The sequence below is a fragment of the Trachurus japonicus genome, chromosome 20 (genome assembly GCF_045865225.1).
Source record: "Trachurus japonicus isolate A0001 chromosome 20, Traja_1.0".
NCBI classification, from domain to species: Eukaryota; Metazoa; Chordata; class Actinopteri; order Carangiformes; family Carangidae; genus Trachurus; species Trachurus japonicus.
In genome coordinates, this window is record NC_140926.1 from 9,246,539 (window position 1) to 9,265,464 (window position 18,926).

The 18,926-nt window shown below is 42.8% G+C and overlaps 3 protein-coding genes across 5 annotated transcripts; all 3 read left to right on the forward strand.

The window, feature by feature from the left end:
* Positions 1-173: 173 nt before the first annotated feature.
* thtpa (thiamine triphosphatase) lies at positions 174-2,688 on the forward strand. Of its 2 annotated transcripts, XM_085762831.1 has the most exons (4): positions 174-288; positions 1,173-1,242; positions 1,483-1,971; positions 2,108-2,688. In XM_085762831.1, the coding sequence occupies exons 2-4, from the start codon at positions 1,173-1,175 to the stop codon at positions 2,206-2,208; spliced, it is 660 nt and encodes a 219-aa protein (XP_085618957.1). In that variant the 5' UTR covers positions 174-288; the 3' UTR covers positions 2,209-2,688. The 2 variants fall into 2 exon arrangements, with proteins under 2 accessions (XP_085618957.1, XP_085618956.1); XM_085762830.1 differs by lacking the exon at positions 174-288 and having other exon boundaries at positions 1,161-1,242; positions 2,108-2,670.
* A 638-nt stretch (positions 2,689-3,326) lies between these two features.
* Positions 3,327-15,127, forward strand: dcaf11 (ddb1 and cul4 associated factor 11). 2 transcript variants are annotated; one of them, XM_085763648.1, is made up of 16 exons: positions 3,327-3,535; positions 4,611-4,724; positions 4,758-4,863; positions 5,768-5,895; positions 6,349-6,467; positions 7,239-7,303; positions 7,537-7,637; positions 8,116-8,262; positions 10,670-10,724; positions 11,039-11,107; positions 11,656-11,713; positions 11,947-12,132; positions 12,313-12,466; positions 12,823-12,975; positions 13,135-13,241; positions 13,955-15,127. In XM_085763648.1, exons 2-16 carry the CDS (start codon positions 4,625-4,627, stop codon positions 14,030-14,032), a joined length of 1,626 nt encoding a protein of 541 aa, XP_085619774.1. In that variant the 5' UTR covers positions 3,327-3,535; positions 4,611-4,624; the 3' UTR covers positions 14,033-15,127. The 2 variants fall into 2 exon arrangements, with proteins under 2 accessions (XP_085619774.1, XP_085619773.1); XM_085763647.1 differs by having other exon boundaries at positions 4,611-4,863.
* Positions 15,128-16,191: 1,064 nt separating this feature from the next.
* On the forward strand, positions 16,192-18,736 carry fitm1 (fat storage inducing transmembrane protein 1). The gene is made up of 2 exons (XM_085763649.1): positions 16,192-16,630; positions 17,888-18,736. The coding sequence occupies exons 1-2, from the start codon at positions 16,341-16,343 to the stop codon at positions 18,594-18,596; spliced, it is 999 nt and encodes a 332-aa protein (XP_085619775.1). The 5' UTR covers positions 16,192-16,340; the 3' UTR covers positions 18,597-18,736.
* Positions 18,737-18,926: the final 190 nt, after the last annotated feature.

The window sequence follows — 18,926 nt, forward strand, 5'->3', positions numbered from 1 at the left end:
CTGCTGCTGCTGCTGCGTGTGTGTATGGAGGAGGAGGGGTATGTGTGGGTGGGTGAGGGGGGTAAATAACCCACGAAGAAGGGCGGATTAAAAACTGCAACCGTGTACATGCCCCTGCGTTTTACTGGGGCAGGATTTGATGCTCTCCAACACCCTCATAGCTGTCTGTAACTGCGCCTGTGCAGAATGAAAGAAAAACTTTGCTGACGTGTAGGACCTGCCCCCGATTGAGCCGCTGCCGAGTTTTTGATGCCGAATTACGTGGATTTTAGGACGTGATCTGTGAAGGTGTGTGTGAGGCTGCAGCTCGCTGTGTTAATAGTGGGTTTTACACCCTCCGTGGCTCAGTTTGTGGATTTTGACTTGTAGGCTAGTTCATGCATGACTTGCAGCAGCAAGAGGGTGGACTGACTGACTGAATGAGTCCAACCCCGACTGACTGCAAGGACATGCTATTATTATTATTATTTATGGGAATCGGTTTACATTTACAAGGCATTTACACACCCTCTAATGGCTTGGAAACAATGCAAGTGCAAAAGTGATTATACCTACAGTACGTAATTGCGTTATTTACCCAAAGCAAAATCAAGGGCAATCACAAATTTGAGTGCGTTGAGGAAATAGGCTACAAGGGTGGCACAAGTACTCTTATCTTTAATTGAATCAAGGTAATAATAATATAAATACACACAAGCTACAGAGGCAGTTGAAGGTGTTATTGAGTTTTTTTGTCATTGTGTAATGGGATTATCAGTCTGTGCTCCATTTTAACGTTACAGCAGGTTGAACTGGTGCAAATTTAGATTTTTATACTCAACAGGTAGTGTTATCTTTATTGTAGCCTATGTAAGTTTGTATGTGATTAATAGGCCTAAGACTGTACAGCAACTATATAAAGCTGTAGTTAGGATCATTCAATGTAATTACTAATAGTTCAACTTAATCTTTATATAAAAAAAGAAAAAAGGTGATAAACAACAAAATAAGTCATAATTCATGTCATGAACATTACATGCACATCACATGAGTCATCCCCATTGAAAAAGAGGACATAACCCTGACTAACGTGGGCCTTAAAGCAGGTTATGTTGGATTTAGTTAGACTCCTGATCTAACAATAAGCCTATTGTCGGACGGTGTTGATAAAACTACACTGTATGTCATTTCAGATGAGCGTGGAAGTGGAGAGAAAGTTTATATGCAACGCTGACACTGTGAAAACACTGGAGGAGATCGGGGGTACGTGTTCAGTTTGACTACTTCACATTTACACATGGTTAAATTTAGAGGTAGTGGGGAGGAGGGGGGCAGGTTTCAGATGCTGTAATTTACAAACTGTCCACTGATTACATGGTTCTGTAAGTGCAGTGACACAGACCATCTGTCTCTTGTAAATAATGAAGGTTAATTATCAGTTTCAGCCTCGTTAATATTTATGTATCCATCTATCTGTCTGACTCCCCGACTTCTTTTCCACAGCAAAATGCGTCGGTCAGCAGCAATTTCACGACCAGTATTTTGATACCCCGCAGTTTGACCTCACTTTGAGAGACATGTGGCTGCGTAAACGTAAAGGATGCTGGGAGCTCAAGTGTCCACCAGCAGCAGTCAGCGGGAGCGGAGGACAGAATGAGGCGGCGGCAGCAGCGATGTGCACTTGCTACAAGGAGATAACCAGCCTGCCTGAAATTCAGCTGAGGGTGACAGAGGTCATCGGAGACGCCGGAGACACAGAGACAGTCCTCTCGCAGCAGCAGGACGAGTCTTGGCTGAGCAAAATGAATCTGGCGTGCTTTGCAGAGTTTACAACAGTGCGGCAGTCGTTCACTGTAGAGGAGGACGGGGTGAAGATAGATCTGGACCAAGCTGACTTCGGCTACCATGTGGGGGAGGTAGAGATGGTCATACCAGAGGGAGGAGATGTGCAGGCTGCTGTGGAGAGGATAGACCAGACAGCTCGAAAGCTGGGTGAACTCCCTTTCTTTTATTTTCCATGTTGCTCAACCATTTAATATGATCTGTCAAGCTCGCTAGGAAGGAAATTAATTTACCTCTGTCACTCACTTTCATGAAAGCCATTAATAGTGTTTCTTTTTCTCTGCAGGTCTGACTGGAGATCAGCGAATTGAAGGGAAAATGAATGTTTACCTTAGAGAAAAACACCCTGAGCATTATGCAAAACTACTGAGTGAGCATGTTCTGTAATAGACCAGTCACAGTTTTTAACATATGCACAGTCACATCTGTAAACTGAGTTAGAAATGAATAAGAAAAAACTAATAGAAAATGTGGTTGTTACTGTAAACACACTCAAGGTGGACATGGATTTCTCATGACCTTTACTGTATTTTAAACCTTTGAAAAAAGCAAAAGACCTACTCTGAAATGTTGATATGCGGTTATTACTGTTGTTTCCCTCCCTGTTTTTGTCTTGTGCACTGAAAACAGTTGTGTTTTTGCCTGCTGATAACATGGAGCTTGTGAGAGTGAGTGCATATTGGAAACAAATGGGGTAATAGACTCCATTCACCATGTAGCCTACAGTTTTGCACTGCAAATGGTGTAATTTAATTTTATATCCAGCACCAATGGAAAAGTCTTAATATCCATGTTGATTATTAAATAATTTGATGTCCTCTTAATGTACCATGTACATGAAATGCACAAATAAAGTCATATATTCACAAAATGTTGATTTTGGTATGAATGAAGTTGTTTTTGTGTTCTAAGTCTCTTTATACAAATGTTAAATATACTTAGGCCATGTCTGAATGACACAACTTGATACGACTTGATCAGGAGATAACTTCTGTATATGTTTTCAATTTATAGATATTATGTTAATTCTTCAACCTGTGATGGTATGACGTATGTGAAAATTCACAGTCATCCAGGTCATGTTTACCCAAGAAAAGTTAAATATGTGTTGTATGTATGTGTATAAAATTACCAAAGGATATAATAACAAAGGTAGTAATATGTTATTATTATGAGAAAAGGGTAAACAAGCGTGACAGCGACAGTCAGTAGCCTAATGTTATAAGAAGAACATGAGGAGATGTGTTGAAAAACAATGTGCAAAAAGTAACTCAGGAAAACATCAATTTGACAACAAGTCTCAGTGCAAAACACCATAATGTTAGTTTTGTGCGTAAATGAACGCAATTTTTTGAGTATACAGTATTTACATTGAATTTCATTGTTCAATACAAACTTATATAACTTTGTTTTTTTCTGGATTGTCGATTGAACGAGGTGAGCGCAGGTGTGCGCCACGTCACGTGACGACGGCGACAGTCGGGCACGCGCAGAGTTCTTCACACGTTTGTAAACAACATGGCGGCTGTCGAAGTAGCCCCCAGCTAGCTGAGTGATCCGACAAACTGACCTGTCAAACCGGGACGAACCCTCATCGGCGGGGCCGAAACCACCGGACCCACACCAAACAACAAGAGTGCTCGCCGGCTCGCCCACGAACCACAACAAAGCTGGAGCGACGGAGCAGCTGAGAAGACCGTTTGACAGACAAACGGTAACGGTTTAAGTCCGTTAGCATCATTAGCTGCTGCCTCCTCAACGAGCTACTAACGCAGTAACGCAGGGCAACTCGAACAGTTTAAAATTCTGTAACGCAGGGTGACGGGCAGTTTAAAGTTCGCCCTGCAGCAGCAGCAGCATCAGCAGCAGCAGTGTGTGTGTGTGAGTGTGTGTGGTTGTTGTTGTTGTGGTGGTGGTGATGGTGGGGGGGAGGGGGTCCCATCGGTTAATGTGCTGTGCATTCAAGGGCGTAACTTTGGGTTAAACATTGGGGGGGTTGAGATCTCTGCCCATACAAGATTTTTTTTTTAAGAAAAAAAAAAAAAGGTCAGTGTCTATGTGTCCAAATGCGAGGAAGAGTGAAAACTTTGGTTTATAAGTACAAGGCATATTTACCACTTTACTTTGCCATTCCCATATTCGTTACAGCAGTAAAAAGGGTTTTCAACTTGAACACCTTTTTACTGAAATGCATTATGATGCAATGACTTGAAACTTTCAAGTCATTGCATCATAATGCATTTTAGTTTGTTGTCGATCTATTGTGGTGATTAACACGTTTATTCTGACAGGACTAATGGTTATTATTAAACTATCATATCACCACTTGCCACTGTGGAGCTTGTTTATTTCTTAACAGGCAGATGAACTAATGACACAATTTTGCTTTAGATAGAAAAGCTACCTACCAGCACATTTCTGTGGTGTCCTCCCCTAACTTTAGCTCCAGCCACTAGCAAACTAGCAATCAGCTAACTTAAGACAACAATTCACTTGCTAACTCAACCATTTGACTACAACCTCCTTTGGACAGTTGTGTTTCTCCTTTTATATGACAAACCAACTATTTAAAATAGTTTGTTGGCTTTGTGGCTCTTTTCATTATGTTTCTGAGCAGAATATGGGCTTGTCCATTATGATCAGATTGATTTTTAGGGGGTTATAACCCCCTTAACCCCCACATAAATTGCACCCTTGTTTGCATGCCATTATAATTTAACTTGTTTATGTCCAACAACTGTACAAAACTGTCAAATAATCTCATATCACCGTCCCCTCCCCCCTGTCAGGCCCTCTTCGGTCTATGGGCTCTCAGTCCAGTTCTGGGATGTCTGGTGGAAGGAGTTCTTCCAGTGACAACCCAGCTGAGCGCTCTGAAGCAGCGGAATCGAACCGGAGCAGCGGCGGCGGCGGCGGAGGCGGAGGCGGCAGTGGCAGCAGCCGGGGCCGCAGAACGGCGGACAGGCAGCAGACGGACAGACAGTCAGCAGGAGCAGAGGAGGACGTCGACTTAGCTGAAGTGCTGGCTTACCTACTGAGGAGGTGACCTGTCTGTGACTCTGTTGTTGTTTTTATTTCTCCAAACTTTGTTGAATCACGCGTGGCTTCAAGAAAGTGCTCCATAAATTAAGATTATTATTGTATTACAAAGGTGCTGGCTGCAGAAAAATACAATCAAATATCAAACAATATTTTACTATGTCGCTGAACTCTTGAGGAAAACCAGAAAATGTACATGTACATATTAGCATTAATTCATAGAGATCCTCAGATAAGAGACAACTGATGGAAAGAGAGAAGGAACACCTGTTACATTTGCTTGTCGACTTTTATGTGGTCAATTTATTACCCTCTTCAGATGGAGCATAAGTAGAAGAAAGTTGAAATTATCGGAACTTCTGATTACATTCCTGTGCTGCTAAAGATAAAGAGAGGTTTGGATTTCCCCCTTCCTTAAGTGGTAGGGGATTTTCTTTTTTAGAAATATTCCTACGTTAATAAACATAAATTATCCATGAGGTTTGCAAAAGGCCTCGGCAAAAGCACAGTAAAGGAGTCAGGACTGGAAAGCACCACGATCTGGAATAATTAAAATGAATAAGTAGCACTCTTGTTTCTTACTCCACTTAACATTCATCTACCCAGGAGCGAGCCACTGCTGCTCCATCTGTTAGAGTGGAGAGCAGCTCAGTGGAAACTGCACCATACTGTAGCTTTAACCAAAGTCCAGTAGCTCTTGTGCTCGTCGGGCTGTTGAGTCTTTGAAGCGCTGCATGTGAAATCACAATATTTCAAGTGTTTGTTTAGATGTACAGTTGCCAGTTTTTCTATTTCTGCTCTGTGTGAAATTCTTGCCTATGTGCATGTGCTGCTCTTGAACTGGTCGGTGGTCGATCTGATGTGGTCGTCGGTCGGTGTGTGTGTGTGTGTGTGTGTGTGTGTGCAGGGGCCAGGTCAGACTGGTCCATGGCAGTGGAGCCACAGGGCTGCAGCTGGTCCAGTCATACTCTGACTCTGATGAGGACAGCGATGGAGCCTGGGAGGGTCGGCTGGGAGACCGCTACAACCCACCAGGTAACCTCAGTGCTGACACCGTGCTCTGTCCACTTACAATGGTCGGAAAATAAATGACTCTTGAGCTCTGTAGCATCGTTCTTCTGCTGAAATATGCTGTTTCAACAACCAGACACTCTGTAGAGCTAGTGAATGTTGTTAGAGCAAAAAAAACCAAAAAAAAACGCGGTCTTGCAGAATTATATAGCAGTGTTTTGGGACTGTGTGTGTTGCTGATTGTGTAGTTTTAACTCACCTAATTTTCAGCAGAGAAAAACACAATGAATCTTTGTCAGTCAAAAGTTGTGAAACAGTCCGGAGTACTGCTATTACTTTGTATTTATTAAGCTCCAAACAGAATGTTATTTATATAAAAGGAAATTACATGAATAGTATTTTAGTAACCGTTAAGTAATATACTACATAGAATATAAATATTGATACTGACACTTATTGTTTCTGCTCTGTCTCTAGTGGACACCCAGCCCGACACACTGGAAGTGGACCAAAGTGAGATCCGAACTCAGATCCTGCTGGCCACCGCCTCGTCTACCCTGAAGGGACGAAACAGCTTCACTCACATGCTCACAGAGGTCAGAGCACTGAGACACAAACTAAAATCCTGCTGTGAATCTAAGACCAGAACAGAACAGAACAGGACAGAACACAACTCGCAAAGATTAATGTCGCTTTCACACACCAGAGCGGTTTGGTCCGCTTTAAACAGACCAGGGTTCGTTTCCTGGGATAGTCTGCTTCGTTTGGGCAGGTGTGAAAGCTACACAGTGCATCTGTAACGTTAGCAACACAAACACCTCGTAGTCCGTCATCAATCGTATTTTCCTCCGGTGCCACGACTATTTGATAAGTTATGAAGGTAACCGTGGTTCTATGAATGATGATGACCAACTAGCCGCATGCGGTGGCGTGTGGGGTATATGAAATAAAACAGCTAATTTAAAATGGTGATCCTTGTTTGCCGTTTGTTTTTGCGGGTCGGGGGGGGGGTTCCCCTGCAAATCTGTCCAATCGATGAGTGCCCTTTTCAACTGTGTGACGTTATTCAGAAAGTTTGGTGTGCTTCAGAAGTGGCAGTGTGAAAGCAGAACCGAAACAAGTGATAAATGCAACAGTGTTACAACTTTCAGCTCCCCAATCGCACCGAGTCCTTTTGGTCGGAAAACGACCTCAGATTATTAATAGTTCTCGTCAGTTTCATACAGTTTTATGAGGAATTTGTCTATTACATATCTATTATTTTTTATCCAAGTTTGGCCAGATATTTCTGCTGATTTCAGTACTTGTGCCAGCCTTGTCAGGCTGCTGACTGATTTGTTGTTTTTGTGATCAACTTTGCTTTCCAGAGGGAACAAGGCAGATGTAGAGGGTCTAGTTTTTCTCATGGGGAGTGCAGTCGTATCCGTACACAGTAAGTTGTTCAAACTAACTACACATGTCTGATATTTCTTAACAGAGAGAAGCAGAACAAGAACCAGTTAGTTAAGAAGGCAGAACATTAAAATAACCAACTTAATTACCTAACCCCTGTTGTATTTATTGGGACTTAGTGCTGTATAGTTTTTTGTTAAATCAACATTAACTAAAAGACTCATGTTGCTGTCTGTCACATGTTTTTTTTTTAACTCTGGTGTTTCCTCACAGTTTCCTGCCAAACTATGTATCTCACAAAGATACATACCAGCAGAAAGCCTTCTGTGGAGTGTACAGCGAAGATGGCAACATGTTCCTCTCTGCCTGCCAAGGTAAATAACTCCAGATCTGACATGACAACCCAGCGAAACTGGATCTGAGACGACCATGATTTATTTTGTGTTTGTTTTAAACTGCTCAGAAATCAGAGGAAACGTACATGTCGTGTTACTGAGGGTATTGTTGGTTTTGTCTGTGACAGTGTGGCAGCCATGTAAACATTGATGTCACTGTCTGACTGATTGACTGACTGACACTGAGTGAAAAGGTTACACCACTGGTTTGCCAGCTTAATGTTGGAGTTTCCCTGGTGGCTGCTGTTCTTTCAGAAATGAGTTGTTCAGGGCCATTTCTATGTCATCAGGGGATGTTTACGGACAAAAAAAAGTTATCTTATCAAGTTTCCATATAGGAGAGACCCTTGTCAGTCAAATGACCTTGACCTTTTCCTCTGAAGATTAAACTAAACTTGATAGTACTGCAATGTGTTCATGACTTAATGTGGTTATGTTTTTCGTTTGCTCGCTGCAGACCAGAACATACGCCTGTACGACACAACCAAGGGGCGGTTTACTCTACGGCGAACGGTGAAGGCTCGAGATGTGGGCTGGAGCGTGCTGGACGTCTGCTTCACCCCTGACACTCACAACGTCCTCTACTCCAGCTGGTCTGACTACAGTAAGACGCCGGGCCCTGTTATAACACACACATACACAGCGTGATGCAATAAGCTTCAAGCTTGAAGGGATGTGAATTGATAAGATTAATTTGAGACCAGTGCCACTCCTTTAAAACAACTTACTTGATCTGTCAGACAGACAATGGGTATGGGTAGGCCTGCGAAGAACTGAATGATACACAAATTTATGATATTTGTTTTTCTATTGCATATAAATATTAAAGGGATAGTTCAACATTTTGACAAATTGTCCATTGCCATAATCCCTATAGTTTTAGGAGTAGGTTTGTTACCTTTAATTGTTGGTGCAAGCTATTTTTTTTAGAACGGTGGAGTAGAGCCGCGAGCTGCTCAGAGCTACGCTACAGAGGCTAATGGGATTTCTTGGTTTCCCTCATCAAACTCATCAAATACACAATCCAACAACTCCAAAACGCTCTCGTGGATGGAAGTTGTGACCTGCACATTCACCACACTATGAGATAATAACAGAACGTTACGAGACGGTCCTGTCGGGGGCAGTTTTTCGGCAAGCAGTCTCTGCATTTACCTCGAAAACAACTCCATTTTGGAGTTGTTGGATTGTTTATTTGATGAGTTTGATGATATATAGGGATTATGGCAATGGGCACTTTGCTAAAATGTTGAACTATCCCTTTAACATTAGGAAACATAAAATAAAGAGAACAATGACATAAGAGTCCTGTGCTTTGGCTCAGCTGCTTGGTTATTAGTCTACAATTAATATATTAATATAATAATTACAATATTATACAGTTAGATGCTACTATACATTTTAGCTTGATTATTACATACATATAACCAGTGTTGGGCAGTAGCGCCGTTACAAGTAGCGGCGTTAGTAACTTAACTACATTTCTCAGTAGCGTGGTCGTAGCGTCGCTGTTTTCTACATCAAATAGCTTTTCAGTAGTTAAGCTATTTAATTGATCAGTAGCGCGGTAGCGTCCACAGAAGCTACATTTCCCCAGGCATTTCTAGACCTTAAACGCACCGCTTCCATGTGACGTAATGTACGTATCTGTTGATGCCCATCTGCTGCAGCGGGGCAGCACGCAGCAGGTGACAGAGGAGGAGGGATAGTTAAGTTCGTGAATCAGAGCCGTAGCTGGACAACTTTATCGCTGCACAGCGACCGCGCGCACCGTTGCACGTCGCTCCAAGAGCCCGGTGCGTCCTGTCTGCAGCGGAGACACGGCCACTGAGAGGCTGAGTGAGGGGACCGTTCCTGTAGGAACGCACCTTTTAATGAATCTAACCAAACACCCTGAACAGTATTCTGAGTAGGCTACGAGAGGGAGAGACGGCTGCAGCAGTTAAAACGAAAGCTCCTTGTCCCAGCATGTCGCCCACTCCGTCCGTGGCCGACAGCTTTTAAAACAGTGTTTCCCAACCTTGGGGTCGGGACCCCACGTGGGGTCGCTTGAAATTCAAATGAGGTTGCCTGAAATGTCTAGTAGCCTAATTGATGAATTAAAAAAAAATCTGACCAAGAAAGGTTAGGAACCACTGTTTGAAAAGACACTTGGTTTTTTTTGGAATGTAGATCTTTCAGCACTCACAATGGGCCGATATAGGCCTAAATGAAAAACTTTATTTAACTTCTTGTCGGCAACGGCAACTGGCATATTCAAAAACTGTCAGAATAGTCAATAATTCTTTGAAAATTAAGTCTAAAAAAATATTTTATTTATCCAGTAGGCCCTATTAAAAAAAATTAAAAAACAACAACTTTAAAACCACTTTCAGTATTCTGTATTATTCGGTTATTCGGCCAAGCGTTTTGATTTTATTCGGTATTCGGCTTCGGCCAAAAAAATGCCATTCGGTGCACCCCTACTTGGAATTAAGTTGGTTTGATGTAAAAAAAAAAAAAAATAGCTTTGATGTAGCTAAGCTACTTTTGTCATTTTATTGTAGCGTAGCTTGCTACATTTCTCTGGTGGGTAGCTTTAGTGTAGTGAAGCTTCATTTCATGTAGAGTAACTTGTAGCTTAGCTCACTACATTTTCCAAGTAGCTTGCCCAACACTGCATATAACATACATGTAAAACACTATTTATACCATAGTTGAATACATGGTTATTATTTACTAAGATGAGGCATTTTAAACTCAGTATTTCATCAATAGTCCATGTCAAACCACTGCACACATCCACAGTTGTAACAAAACAGAGAAACTTGATCGTCATTGTCTGGACTGGATCTTTGTCCAACCAACAGTCCCAAAGGAGAAAGATGAGAAGATTTCGGACTAAAAGTAGCACACCTGAACACAAGGAGTCAAATCTTTGTCATTACCACTTTGGTAATATTCCATGACATAATATGTTGTTTTTACTTTACTTAACGTATGTTTTTATCTGTGTGTTGTGTTTTCCACAGTTCATTTGTGCAGTATATATGGAGACAGTGAGAACCACACCGCCCTGGACCTCAAGTTAGTGTTCCCCTCATAGTAACTTATAACATTACGGAGCAGGTAATCTATCATTCCCTCCTTTCATTACCACCTGGATGAATGATGCTGACAGAACTCATCACATACTCATCACACTTATCTCCCCCTCTTTTTTTTCCCTCAACAAAGCACCATCATTAAGCTCACATCATTACTAACTCTAGCATTGTGTGCCCTCATCAATCTTTTTTGCTGTGACATGACAGTGGAGTTGTGATTCTCTAATTGCGTTGTTGTCGCACTGTCAGCCTGCTTATGTATGTGTGTGTATGTGTTTGTGTCTGTGTTTATAGTCCAGATGAGAGGAGGTTCTGTGTGTTCTCCCTGGCTGCCTCCACAGACAGCAAAGAGATCCTCGGAGGGTGAGTCTCACACACATACACACCTATCTAGACTCTAGAGTATTATCTGGACGAGCTGTATGGCAGAACACAAATCACATCTGAATCAGTTGAACCTGACGTTAAACAGACTGCGTCCTAAAATAAAGTCTGTGTGATTTACGATTGAGCTTGTGTGTGTGTGAATGACAGAAGTGCTAAAGGCATTTCAATCATCTCTCCTGTGCGCTCCACCCAGGCGCTGCCCCTCAGCTAAACCAAACAGAGTTTGTCCAATAGATAAGAAAGAACACGTCTGACATGAACGGTCGTCAGTCTCCTGTTGTTTGCTGCACGAGTGAAAGAGCAATTTCACAGATGGTCAATATGAACTTCAAGCAGTTCTTGTTTTCTTTTCTTTTTTTCCAGTCATTTGCTCAAGGTGGAAGCTGAATACACCTTTTCATCTTGTATCCAGCTCTGTCAATGCTCGACTATTGAAGACAACACACCTGCATTTACTATAAACACAGTCACAGTATACCGTTTGTTTTGAATTCATTCTTTCTTTCTCTCTTCTCTCCCTCCAGAGCGAATGATGGCTGCCTTTATGTCTTTGACCTTGAGCAGAATAAAAGAACATTAAAGGTTGGTGTGGTTGTATACATATTTCTCTTTTTTTTAATATGTATATTGATTGAGTCTGACATCTGCAGTAAAGATGAGCTGAACATTTATACTCCCTTGCCGGCTGTAATGTTCACAGAGTCACTGATACCGTGCTAATTTGCAAACAATAGCAGTTCTACCATTGATATTTAACAGCTATAAATTGCATCGTGTACCATCTTATTGACTCTTTCTGTTTCTATTCTCGTCAGATCGATGCCCACGAGGATGACGTGAACGCGGTGGCATTCGCCGACGACTCGTCCCAGCTGCTCTTCTCTGGCAGTGACGACGCGCTGTGCAAAGTGTGGGATCGACGGACGCTTCGGGAGGACAGACCGCAGCCTGTGGGACAGCTGGCCGGACACCGAGATGGCATCACCTTCATCCACAGCAAGGTGAGGAAGATGTTGCTGGCTCTTCAGTCGGATGGGACTGAAACTGATTAATTAAAGTGGTAAATTTAGCCCGGCGCTCAACGTCTTTAGTCCAGTTCAGTGGCCTCGTCTTCAGAGATCGGTTGTGTTTTCCTTTTTAAAATGTGATCTCCTCCGCTCGTGTTGCTGCGACTGTGCCAGGGTGACGCACGCTATCTGATCAGCAACTCGAAGGACCAGTCCATCAAGCTCTGGGACGTCAGGAAGTTCTCACCCAAAGAGGGCCTGGCAGCTTCCCGGCTGGCCGTCACCCAACAAAACTGGGATTACCGCTGGCAGCAGGTTCCCCAGAGAGGTAAGGAGGAGGAAGGAGAGGGAGGAGAGGTCATATAGAGGAAGAATAGAGGAGAAGATGAAGATGAACTGATGTAATTAAAGAAGACAGAGAGGGGCAATGACAGAGAGGTGAAACCTGTGTGTGTGGTGAAAGGTAAAAGGATAATATAAGCAGACACTGGGAGAAGAGTGATTACTAGGAGGGAAGGAGGAGAGGTGAAGGATGGAGCCGATGGAGCAGAGAGAGGAGGGAGAGAAAACATTTTAACCCGATTCTTTATGACTATAGCTAAAAAAAAAAGAGGCTGAAATAGTTTAGCATTTGTTTATTTATTTATTTATTTATTTACATCGTGTCTCTTTTGTCTCCTCCAGCCCTGAAGAGACATAAGCTAACAGGCGACACCTCGGTGATGACCTACCGTGGTCACGGCGTCCTGCACACGCTCATCCGCTGCCGCTTCTCCCCAGAGTTCAGCACTGGGCAGAGGTTCATCTACTCTGGCTGCTCCACCGGAAAAATCATCAGTGAGTGTCACCATGTGGCCAAGTGTGTGTGTGTGTCTGTGTGTGTGTGTGTGTGTGTGTGTGTGTGTGTGTGTGTGTGTGTGTGAGAACGTATCTGTGTTGGTGTGTTGGTACACATCACTCACGCAATAGCTGAAATATTTGTGTGTGTGTGTGCAGTTTATGACGTGCTGACAGGCAGCGTGGTCTCCAGGCTGTCGGGCCACGACGCCTGTGTGAGGGACGTCAGTTGGCATCCGTACGAGGACAACATCGTCAGCAGCTCTGTGAGTCCAGTCGACTGGAGTCAGGGAGGGAAAAACTGATCATTACGTTAAATATTATGGAAACAAAGGCTCCAACTGAGCTGCGTTAAAACCAAACTCTGGTAATTAATGTTGTATGGTTGAATCAAGAGGAGTCAGACAATGTCAACATCAGTTATAACAACAGAATCAAATGGACCATTCACAAAAACATGAGTCTATTTTATATCTTCTTTGTAATATATATCATAATAATTGTGCTTTTTTTCTTGTTTACAAGTTTATTAGATTCATATAATTAATGGTGCTACACGGCGAATGAGAAATCAGTTTAGTTATCTATAGAGCACCAAATAAGAGACATTATGGAAGAACTATTTTCATTTGGGACCACATGAAAGAGTTTGTTGACATTGGCAAGGACAGATAATGTTAATAATACAAATCAAAACTATAATCATGTTAATAATGAAACTAATAGATATAAAATTTGTAGCTGTAGTGAAAGTTGTTAGTCAGAAAATTTGTGAGATGGTTCCCAGAGCAAAACGAGTGCAGAGATAGGAAGTTAGTGGCAGTTTTAATGTCAGCACTTAACCTCTTTTTAACTAAATTTGAATTATTGGACGGTCCAAGTGAGTTCAGACAATCACAGAGGAATTTGTGAACTCTATCTCGGTGGACGGGCGTTAAACACAACAGGAAATGTAACCTGCGATCCCTGTCCTCCACAGTGGGACGGAGCGGTGCAGATGTGGGAGCACAGACAGACCCATCCTCTGGAGGAGGAGAGAGAGAGGGACAGAGACTGACGACAAAGAGAAAAAAAGGCGGCGGGAGAAAAGAGACGAAAGGAAAAAAGATGTCGGAAGAAGAGACATCACCAACAGACGGGGCAGCAAGACTGTCCCCGCTACGGGAGGAGGAGACGTATAAGCTCAGAAGGACTGGGAGGAGACTTCTGTTTGTTTTAAATTCAATGCTGGATATTAATGATAACAATTATAGTGTGTTTGTGAAGTGTTCAGTGGGAAGGCGTCGTAGCCTTCACAGTGTGGAGGTCAGATCGGAGCACACTGGGACGGCCGACTTCTGTTTTTTTCCCCTTTGCCTCACTGTCTTGCGCAAAAACAGGCCAAAGTTTTTCTCTCTGGCCTGAAACTCTTCACTCGCAACGTGCTGAAGCTCAAATCACCAAGCACTGCACTTAGCTAATGACCTGTTGAAATGTATTGTTAAGAATAGTTGTATAAAATTAACGTTGGGTATTTGGAGGAGAAACGACGATGATGACGACGATGATGATGATGATTCTGTATAAATGTATAGTATTTTAATGGGAGGTGTGTTCAGGGAGTGCATTTAGACAGCTGTCAGTGTGCTGATTTGAACTCCAAGTTTGACTTTGCTGTAATATAAATAACACGATCTATTTCAGGGGCTATCATATTCAAAGTCCACATTTAAAAGACTATATTGAATATGAATATATTAAAATAATCCAGTACTTCAGTTGCCAGCTGCCTAAAGTCACAATCTAAACCTGCTATCATGTAACTTCCTAGACTTTCCCACTGGTCCACCGACCCTCCTGGTGGTCTGAAGTCTTATTATTGATCCTGGGTTAATGTTCAACCCTGTAAAAAAACACACGAGCCCTGAGCCAATGGGAAAAAAAAGAAAGAATCAGTCATTTTGTTTGCCAATATAAACGTGTGATCAGTTCAAAAGATTTGAATGTGTGTGATAATCTGTTAAAGTCAGGAGAACACACGTGTGTGTGTGTGTGTAAATAACAACTTACACACTCATCTGTTTATGCAATTTTTAGGTGTTTATATCAAAGCCCACATTTCTCTCTCAGACCGTTGTTATACAGTAACAATAAAAAACTTTCTTTAAACGTACCACAAAGACCCAAATGTTGTTGAAAAAATGATTTTTCATGGTTTGAATTTCATATCCCGTTTAGAGTAAAGAGCCACTTCTCTAAAATGCCAACACAGCACAAAAAAAAACAAGTTCTCAAGTTGAATTTCTCTTTCTTGACATTGTTATATCCGTCCATTTCGCTTGGTTTGATGTCGAACAGACAACTGAAACTTTGCTGCAGCAGGAACCAAAGCAAAGTCGCCTTCAGATGGTTGAAATGACAACAATTCAGCAAGCGCTCTAAAATTAGACTGAGATTCTTTGCCATTTCTGTTTTCATTTGCTCCAACTGTTCCAACCTAACACAGATTTGGTTCTTATAAAAACTCTCAGGCACAGTTTTTGTAAGAATAAACACTTAAAGAAAAGACTAGGGGATCATTTTAAACTACTCCCACTAGCTATTAATGTATCTGTCTGCCATCTTTAGTGATGTATTAGTTTAAAGACACAGAAAAATTACTCGCATCACATTAACAGTTCATTTGTAGGATGCAGTTTTTCCACACTGCAGTGTTTGAGTTGGACTCTGAAGTAGGATTTCCTGGATTGAGAGAACAGCACCAGGCTGAATCCCAGTCAACAGTTAAATTAACTCCCATTTGGCTCTGGGAGTTTTAAGAGATTTAAGAAGCTCTGCCCCCCCCACCCCGCCCCCTCCTCTGAGGACGGCCCGGGAATAAACATGATTGAAATGTGGCTGTGGCAAAAAGCAGCTGCTCATGGCACCGAATGTAGACTGGCAGCCGTTAATATCTTAAATTAACTATTAAATATTAAAGTTGGCTGCAGCAGCTGAGTCTAAGAATAGAGAGGGGGAAGAAAGGCGAGCCAGAGACGGGAGGTGCTATATTTAAGCCCTGGTGTCTGATCATTGTTGAGGAAGAATGGGGTCAGCTCCTGAACAGCAGCCACCACCACCACCATCATCATCACTATGAGTGTGTGCTGTAGGAGGAGGAAGAAGAGGAGGAGGAGGAGGGGGAATCTGGAGGGTAAAGGGGACAGAGGGGGTTGTATTTTTGTAGCACACATGCTGCCCTGCATGCCTGACAGTGATAAAGTAGGAACGTCCAAGAGAGGGAGAGGGGTTAGTGTCTCTTTCACACACAGACACAGCAGAAAGGACAAGAGCTTGTCAGGATTATAAAAGAAGATAAAAAAAGAAGATAAAAGAGCAACAAGAACATGGGCCTGGAGACTGGAAACTCCTCCGGCGGCCTCGTCGCTCCAGACCTCAGCCTGGAGAAGGTGCGCCGGCTGGCCGAGGAGCTGGTGCTGCCGGGCAGGCTGGTCCTCAGAGTCCTGTACGCCGCTCTGGAGCTCGTAACGAACCTCCTGGCCAGAGTTTTAGGAAGCCGCCTGGTCAGACGACACTTCCACCTGATGCTGTCCGGGCTGGTTCTGTTCGGGCCGGTGCTGAGTCTGTGGGCGTCAAAGTACAGCATCTTTGCAAACAGCCACCACTACCTGTACAGGTGAGAGCTCTGTTTAATGAACAGATATTATTATAGGAGAGGTTGCATGGTTTTAAATAGTTTGGTAGGTAGGTAGGAAACTCACCTGCCACTTTAAAAAAAAAAAACTGTTAAATTACATGTAAAGCTGTGTTACTAAATATAGATAACCAGTTTTTCATGTATCTCAATCACAACTCCACTATCACTGGCTGCCAATATTGAATTTAAAGGTGATTGCTCAAGTTCAAAAATCATCCTGCAAGTTTATAGATTTGTAAAATACGGCCTCTCACTGCAACAAACTGTAAATGCTTGCTCTGCACCATACACATCCTGTTATTAATCTAATAGATGAAAAACTGTTTATACTTTGCCAAATTTTATCATCATTACCTGCTGAGTCAGTCTTGTTTTTAGCTTCATCATCATGCTGTCCTACAGTCACCTACTGTAGCAGCAACTATTACTCAGTACCGCACCCTTCTTTAAAAACCAAATCTTAATTTTGATCTCAGCTATAAAAGGCAGTTTACTCTATTTCCTATAGGTGTTTTAGCCACAGTGACTCACAAGGTTGAAACTACCCTGAGTCAGCTGCTTGTGTCATCTCTTTATCAATCAATCAAAATCACTTTACCACATCTTTATCATATTTTTATACAAAAAAAAGAGCAAAAGTCTTCCCTGAACTGCAGCAACACCAATATAATGATAAGAACCACATTTAAGAACAATACAAAAACCTAATTAAAAGCAATGCCCTAATATTTGAGTCCATTGACTGCATACCTGTGGTCTGATGTATACCGCTGATCTTCTCAAGACATGACATGCTTTTATAGCAGAAGGACAGATAGTGGACAGCATGGATCCTCCTGTCTACTCTGCAAAGGCAGAAATCACCCTGTAGAGTCGGGAATTCTGCTCTAATTTGAGCAACAAATGCACTCTCTGACATGGAGAGGGGCACAACAATTTTCTTTACCAGTGATCCCACTGTTGAGGAAAAGAAGAAAAAACAAATGTTGTGAATTGTTTACAGGTTCCCTTTTCAATATTTATGAAGCTCTGACTGAGTTACTTAAAATTGATGATGAAATAATACATTATTATAACACCCACACAAAATGCCTCTTCCAACTGTAATTGAGGATAAATTTATAGTACCCTACATGTGACAGATTAGAGGCCAAACACAATTTTAAAAAAGCACTACCAATAATAAATATGTAGACAAGAGGCGTTACTGAAAGATCATGTTTATCCTCATCACAGGAAGTTTCTAAAGTCCACTTGGGGTTGGACCTGGACCTTCACCGGTTCCTTCATCTTCCTCTTCTCCCTCTCCGTCCATCGCTCCCTGTCTCTGTCCCTGCGTCACCTCTCTCGGATGGCGGTGGTGGCGTGTCTGTGGTGGGTGTGCCGGCGCCTCTTGACCCTGCTGGAGGACGCAGCCGGCACCTGTTACGAACCGGTGGCCGCTAAACAAGACACCCATCAGAGCCCCCAGAGCCCCCCTCTAGGACTGCCTCTGCTGCTCCTGCACGAAGACCAGACCAAGGCCTCCTGCCTGCGGGCCAACATGGTGTGGAGAGGCTACGAAGTCTCCGAGGACGTCCTCATCCTCTGCCTGTGCTGCCTGCTGCTGGTGGAGGAGCTGTCCGTGTTTAGGCCTCACATTGACCGAGCTGCAGCAGCCGGACGCTTGCAGACTAAGCTCCCAGGGGCCCCGTTACGATTCATCTTCCTCCTGTGTGTGGTTTTACTCGCCGTGTGGGTGTTCCTGCTCCTGTGTTTGCTCACACACTTCCCCAAGTTCCCCTCCCAGCAGCTAGGGGGAGCTCTGGGCTACCTGGGGTGGAAGGGACTTTATCAGGGATGGTACAGACTCAAACCACGCTGGGGCTGCCCTGGGATGCCAGGAGACGGACTCTTCACCTCCACAAACACTGATAAAAACACCCAGAATAACATTACACACTGAGTAGGTGATGTTTTTGGAATGATAGTGCAACCTTGACAGCTTAAAAGGTCAAGAAATTGTACTACATCTTCATCTGTCATCATATACTTAGAGGTTTCTTTCATTACAGATCAACATCGGTTAAAAACAAAACATTTAAAGCAGAAGTAAGCGGAATATTTGTGTTAATGTAAGTCTTAAATAGTTATATCTTCCGACGGCAATCACTTACATAGAGTGTTTGGTCTGAAACACGGGTCTGTCAGTCACTCTGCTCTGCTGTAAGCCGAGGAGAAAACTTCTTGTATACTTCCTTGTATCCTACAACCTTTATCCAATGAGGAGAGAGAA